The 7,848-nt window shown below is 35.3% G+C and overlaps 1 protein-coding gene across 1 annotated transcript in view; it reads right to left on the bottom strand.

Moving 5' to 3' along the window:
• Positions 1 to 2,958: 2,958 nt before the first annotated feature.
• Positions 2,959 to 7,848, bottom strand: part of LOC135090827 (putative glucosylceramidase 3) — a 62,947-nt gene continuing 58,057 nt past the window's right edge. The window contains exons 11-12 of the mRNA XM_063987915.1: positions 3,335 to 3,513; positions 2,959 to 3,107 (exon numbers count right to left, since the gene is read on the bottom strand). Coding sequence (XP_063843985.1) covers positions 2,987 to 3,107; positions 3,335 to 3,513 — 300 coding nt within the window. The 3' untranslated portion in view covers positions 2,959 to 2,986. The remainder of the gene's footprint in view (positions 3,108 to 3,334; positions 3,514 to 7,848) is intronic.

Below are 7,848 nucleotides of genomic sequence, written 5' to 3'. Positions count from 1 at the left end.
TTTTTTGCATGCCCACAGGTGGGCTGGAGTTTCCCTGTTGATGTTTTGTTTGTATAAATTGCTAGTTGCTTGTCCAGGGCGGGGACTTGAATGTTATTTGTAAGCAACCAAATATTTTGAAAGTGTTTCATTTCTTTTCCCTAGGGGTGGGCGTGTTATGTACAGGAAGGAAGAGAGCAAGGAGGAAATGGGAGAGAAAAAAAAAAAAGAGAGAGCAAGAGGGATGAAAAAGAAGGATGAGGCGCCGGGGTGAGTGAGATTTCAGTAACTCGCACAGCATACATTGTGTTATTCATTATTTTATTTGAAACTTTTCCCTTTTGCATAGCGACTTGAGATTGATACCTGCAAGAGGTATCAATCCACGATGAAAGAATTAGATATCAGGTAGCTTTTGTAGTTTTTGTAAAATGATTTAGTAATAATACAGTGATTTTCAACCTAGCCATTAACTTAGAAGCACAGAGCGCGGGATTACGTACTCTATCCAACTTACTCCCCTGCTCTCTTTCCCCTTCCTACTGTAGTTTGGTCTAAACTTGCTACCCTTTGCGTCTTGAGAGGCTGTGGATACCCTTGTGTTGGCTAATTCAGAGTTCGTGTTGCGTCGTTGTCTTGTCCGTTTGTGGTGATTCCTCTGTGAGTCCTTGCCAAATGCTACTGGCCTGTCTGGTTTGTGTGTGTCTAGTGGCTGGAGAATTATTTTTATTCGTGTTTAGGTATTTTCTCATATCCCCTTACTCTTTATCTTGTGTGGAAAACGCGGCCAGTCTTCTGGGAGATGTGAAATGATCACACCGAATAAAAAATATGAAATACTCTGATGAGAGTGGGTAGTTTCCGTCTTGTGGGCGGAAGCTAACAGGATATTTCAATCCTCGTTTTTGTGGGGTGTGTCGTGACGATGTCCCCCTCTGGAATGTGCATGTGCGAGTCCTGACCCAGCTGTTGTGATAACTGTGGGACATTGTATGTTTTGTTTTACTGCGTAGGAGACAGGAGTGACGACCTTGGAAGCATCTGCTATGTACGGCTCACGGGTGGCTTGGACTAGTATGTTACTGCCTCGCACAGCCATACATAAGAGCCGTACACAGCAGCATACATTTAGAGCGTACACAGCAGATGTTTCCAAGGTCGTCATATATATATATATATATATATATATATATATATATATATATATATATATATATATATATATATATATATATATATATATATATATATATATATATATATATATATATATATATATATATATATATATATATATATATATATATATATATATATATATATATATATATATTGTGTGTGTGCCTGTGTTTAGGAAAACAGTAATTTATCATCAGATTCCTGTGTAATAGAATAGGAGATCAAAGTTCATACTTTTATTAATCTATTAATTAATTAATTGTTTTTTTCACGTTTTATTTATTTTTAGCAAGAAAATTACTTCCTACTAGAGTGAGATAACACAAGGGGAGTATATATTGAAAGTGGAAGTGGTATCTTGCAAGAACTTCATCAAGAGTGCCACACGAGTACGCCCACTAACGCACCACAGAGAAAGACTGAAGCTCGCCCTGCTTTTAGAGCGAGATGCACACTGTTCGCCCAACTTCTCCATACCTTATGTTTTGCAACTCTAGATGTAAAACAGAAACAGTGGGTTAAGATGATAAAATCAAGTATTCTGTACGCACTATTTCTGCTCTCTGTTGTAATTTAGAGTGGTTATCATTCATGTGCCAATAAAGAAAAGAACCCATTGTGTTTGCATTGGTCTTTCCCTAGTATGTCATGCGTCAGACATTTGGGTTGCATCAGGATAGATTCCTCTAGAAAATATTAATGAATTCATGTAATTTGCAAATTTTCACTACCACACTACAAAACAATGGTTTTACAAAACTTGAAAATTTAAAGTAAAATGTTTCAAATCTTGAAAAGTCTCTCCTAAGTGTTCCACACAACGGTGGAACCCTAGACAAAACAAAAAACAAACATGCACATGTCATTGCGCTTTCGTTTAATACATTGACTCAACAACATGCAAGGTGTTGAAGACCTTTCACTGCCTTGGAATTACATATCTCACTGAACTATTCATACGTTGGAATCTCCTTATTTATGGCCACATTTTATGGTATGTATTGTCAGTTTTTCATAACTATTTAATGATCTGATACAAGTGCAGCCCATAAGGTATTCTTGGCAGCTTCATGGAAAATGATACAGCCGCTCAGTGTGTATATATATATATATATATATATATATATATATATATATATATATATATATATATATATATATATATATATATATATATATATATATATATATATATATATATATATATATACACACACACATATCTACATTAGTGTTTAATGCATTATTTCCTTCCTCACAGATACTATGAATTCAAGACAATACCATATACTAGTTCTTTAGTCAGTTAGTTGGCTCAACAAAACTGTTAACCAAAGTTAGTGCCTTATATTATGAAAATTGTGACATTTAATCTATATAAAATAACGGCAGTCAAGGGTGAGTTCTGAATATAAACTGTCTTGCATATTACATTGGATGTATCAATATATGAAATAATGTACTCATTGTAAGTGATTATGTCATCAGTCTGTCCATATCATACAATGGTGTGTGTGTTTGTGTGTGTATGTGTGTGTGTGTGTGTGTGTGTGTGTGTGTGTGTGTGTGTGTGTGTGTGTGTGTGTGTGTGTGTGTGTGTGTGTGCAAGATTTTGAGTTTTGCTCTTTTTTTCTCAGTGTAACTATAATATATGAAGATCCTTTCAGCTTTCCAACTTGTTTTGTGAAAAAAAAGAAACATAGTAATTGCTTCACCAATATAAAAACATTCTTTATTTCTTTCATAAATAATCATTCCGGTTGTGTGAAGTGTGATGACTGAGGACAAAGAAAACAGAAGTGTGCAGAGGGGTGTATTTCATATTTTCTTAGTGAGCAGTGGCTGCCATGTTGACTAGAACAGACACTATAGACTTAGCTGGCATCACAAAGTTAACAAATTCCTGACTGCCCCTTACGTCCACAGTTACCGTTTCCATGTCTTCGCCCCTGGAAGAAGAATTAAAAATTAAAATGAGAAAAAATGTGCGAAAACATGTAAGATGGAAAAATTTAATTATCAATTAAAGCTTTTTCATTAATAATGAATTATTAATTAATAAGTACAGGCATATAAAACTGCGGTACTATTAGTGGTTATATATAGCAGCATTCACTAAATGTACATGAAATACTCAGCCTAGCTCTGGTTTCAAGCAAAAGGTTAATTTGCGTACATGTTAAGCAGAACAATAGTGGAGGCAGTGTCTGTGGATCCATGTTGGAAGGCCGCTACTCGTACATGTTCATATCCACTAGACACAGTAGAGGAGATAAGTCGATCTCCTGGAGCTATAAACTTGCTGAAGTGACCCATCGAGTAGAACATGGGCTGTTTGTAGAACTCACTGGATTTCTGAAAAAAAAAAAAAGACAAGGAAAAAAATGGAGAGAACCACAAGGAAAAAGTAGATACAGTTTATATTTTAGCAAGGTCTAAGTTGAATAAGGGAATGGTGAGTTAAAACTACAGAACACAAATTGGAGGAGATCGAACTTTGTTATATTCGAGAGAAAAGTATCGAGAGTTAGTAAAATCTGGACGGAGAAAACTACGTAGGTGGGAGAGAGGAACAAAAAAAAAAAAAAAAAAAAAAAAAACAAGCTTTTTGTGAAAGGAAGAAGAGTAAAGCTGAGCAAAAGGACGAGTGAAATATGATTTTATGAAAAGGAATGTAGTGAAAACCAATAGGATTAGAGGATTATTATGGATACAAACATACATCAATAAACATACATATCAGTAATCACATTCCATTTATCTTCGCACAAAACAAACACACACAAGGGACATAGTTTGTCTAAAAGCGAAGAGAGCAAGCATGTATGTAGTTATCTTCATACGTGAAAAGACCAGTAGTGTAAAACTACCCGGACATGAAGCAAACAAATGAGGGAGCTATTTTATTATATCTTATTTATTTATTTATTTATTTATTTATTTATAAATTTTTGCAGACTAATGTTGAACAAAAAAGAATTGAAAATATATTCTGAGACACCGATACACAAATACTCACCATATCTTTAAGTGGAGGGCTCCTATTTGTGAATGAAAAACAAAATATAAATTATGAGTATGCAAGAAGCTGCAAACGCTAAACGTGAAAAAAAAAAAAATACAGTTCATGCCTAAGCACAGCAAAAAAATAAAAATAAATAAACAAATAAATAAAAATAAAAATTTGATTTAGACGATATGAACTTTTACATTTTTAATTATGCCGCATGTTCCCTAACGTTAGAAAAATTTGATTAGTCTATTAGATCTGAAACTAATTCATGAATAAAAGGATCATAACTCGTCTACGTTTTTTTAATATTAAGAAACATGTTACACCATTAAATAATTATATAAAAGGAAGAAAATTTCAGCATACTGTTTAAAGCTAGTAACGAAACTATAGACAGTCGAAACCTTGTTAATTAATCAATGTAAACCTCAAATGATTCCCGATGACTCCTCTATAAATTCTCATATTGTCTAAATGAAATAAGGTAATTAGGTGTAGTGTGATTAGGTAAGGTGTGATTATTCATGGGTTGTGTTATTATTATCATTATAATAATAATAATAATAATAATAATAATAATAATAATAATAATAATAATTATTATTATTATTATTATTATTATTATTATTATTATTATTATTATTATTATTATTTGTAATTATTAAGATTTAGCGTCTGTAACTTCTAGAATACTTTGTTTCCATCCACCAATGACAATGTATGTGTTCATGTGTTGGTATCACAGCAGCTTAAGTGGTGTTCATTGAAAGAGCAGCTGGTCAGTCTTTTCTTAAGGAAATTGTTTATTTATTTATTTATTTATTTATTTATTTTTAGCCTTTTTATTTTTAGTTTGATAGGTCTGAAGATGGGATTGTGCTATTTCGGAACGTAACCAGAAATAAAGGAATGCTACATTCATTATATACTCGTATATATATATATATATATATATATATATATATATATATATATATATATATATATATATATATATATATATATATATATATATATATATATATATATATATATATATATATATATATATATATATATATATATATATATATATATATATATATATATATATATATATATATATATATATATATATATATATATATATATATATATATATATTGTCACGATCGCTTACTTACTTACGATCGTACGATACCGGTTATCTTTCCAAGAAAGTGGGCGTTACACTGATCCCGGAAAGTTTTAAAGGTCTGGATTTTTAAAGGCTTCGAGTGCCTACCCGACCTATCCGAAATCGCCAGAATTATCTCTCACTCTACCTTTACCTTGACTCAGCACACCAGGAATTACTTCTAATACCAGATCAATGTTGTGGGAGTAGGAAACACTATTATTCTATGTTACAAGCACATATATTAATACTAATAATAATTCACAAACAACATGAGGTAGTACACGTTACTACATGACGTTCTCGTCACTTTCCACAACACCAGAACCCGTTTACACCTCCACCAGTCACAGAAATATTTCCCCTCAACCGCAGGAATTTACTCAGACGCCACTACCGCGTCCCCAGACAATAATTCCCATATTTCACCTCCTCAAGCCTCACAGGAGATTACCATGATCACCAAAGATTACCCATAACACCATAACATCATCCCCAAAATCACCAATACACCACAACACCGGCTTCCAAGGTCAACACTACAACCCCCACTCACAAAATGGCTGCCAGTTTGACCTATGACCCCTTCCAACAGCATCACCGGCACAACTCAACAGCCGAATTTCAGCGGACAAGAGCTCTTGGTACCACAAAAGACTCACTAACCTGATCCTGGATATCAAGGTTATACCGCTACACCAAAAATACCTCCACAAACTCACTCCATCACCAATCCGCACCAAGATCCTTCCCTGAGAGATGCCTTCCCTCCACCTTTCCTCACGACCTAAGGCGCTCTGCCTTTCCCCTCCTTGGAATGCGTTGTTGCCCACTCAAGCTTCCCTCGTTTTCAACGTATTTCCACCTCAATTATACCTCCTCCCTTATACATACAAGGATATAGAGAACTTAAATTATTAAGAGAATAATACTACATGATATAAAATGGGTAAATAAGCCTTACACTACTTGTAACAATAGTAAGGATAATGCCCGAATGGCAGGTAACCGGAATACGGGGACACTAAGAAAACGCGATCCCATTCAAGGTAAACTCGGCCAATAACATGACAATAAATAAATGAATATATATATATATATATATATATATATATATATATATATATATATATATATATATATATATATATATATATATATATATATATATATATATATATATATATATATATATATATATATTATAGGAGGAAGCAGTAGATACCTGCCGAAACGATAATTACTCCCAGTGAGGTCTAAAGCACTGTTCACGGGGTGCTGTGAACTTATCATTAAACCCAGCTGAACGTTTCCCTTTGTGTCTCACAACACAAGGGGCCAGTCACAGCCTGCCCTCTAAAGACAACTCTCTTCCTCCACACAAAACTACAAGCATCTAATAACACACACACCCATCACTCAAAAATTTTGAAATCATCATGGCGACTCCTACACCAGCTTCGGAGTCCCCATCTGGGGAGGGGACCATAAATGTCCCCAGGTCGGATTGCCTTTCTGACGACGACCCTAAGTGTCTTGACACCCCCGTCAACTTTTTTTTCATTAACTTCTGCAACATTCGTGGTCTAAGATCTAATTTTCAATCTGTAGAACACCACTTTTCCTCTTCTAAACCTCATCTTCTTTTCCTCACTGAAACTCAGGTGTCTGAGGCAACTGACAGTAGCCCCTTTTCTGTTCCCTCCTACTTTCTCTATCCTCATTTTCGATCCAAAGCTGGATGCTGCGTTTATGTGCGCAATGACTAAACCTGCTCTCGTGCCCACGCTCTTGAATCTTCCGAGTTTTCCACCATCTGGCTACGACTACAGAGTCACTCTTGTACTAAATTTATCTGTGCTGTATACCTCTCACCTAACTCCTCTGACTATAAGAAATTCTTTGACTACTTAACTTCCAAAGTGGAGCACATTCTGACCCTCTTTCCTTTTGCAGAGATCTTCATTCTTGGAGACTTCAATGTTCACCACCAGCTTTGGCTTTCCTCTCCCTTCACTGACCATGCTGGTGAACTAGCCTACAACTTTGCTATCCTTCATGACCTAGAGCAATTGGTGCAACACCCTACTCGTATTTCTGACCGTCTTGGAGATACGCCCAACATTCTTGACCATTTCCTGACCTCTAATCCTTCTGCTTATGCTGTCACCCTTTCTTCTCCGTTGGGCTCCTCCGATCACAATCTCATATCTTTATCTTGTCCTATCGCTCCAATCCCTCCTCAGGATCCCCCTAAGCGAAGGTGCCTCTGGCGTTTTGCCTCTGCTAGTTGGGGGGACCTGAGGAGGTATTTTGCTGATTTTCCTTGGAATAACTACTGCTTACGTGTCAGAGACCCGTCTTTGTGTGCTGAGCGCATAACAGAGTGTGATAGTGTCTGGCATGGAGGCGTACATTCCTCACTCTTTTTCTCGTCCTAAACCTTCTAAACCTTGGTTTAACACAGCTTGTTCTCGTGCTATACATGATAGAGAGGTGGCCTACAAAAGGTACTTAAGCC

Source organism: Scylla paramamosain, chromosome 36, assembly GCF_035594125.1.
Source record: "Scylla paramamosain isolate STU-SP2022 chromosome 36, ASM3559412v1, whole genome shotgun sequence".
Classification (NCBI taxonomy): Eukaryota; Metazoa; Arthropoda; class Malacostraca; order Decapoda; family Portunidae; genus Scylla; species Scylla paramamosain.
Note: the sequence above shows the minus strand (reverse complement) of the source record. Positions and strands in the feature narration are given on the sequence as shown.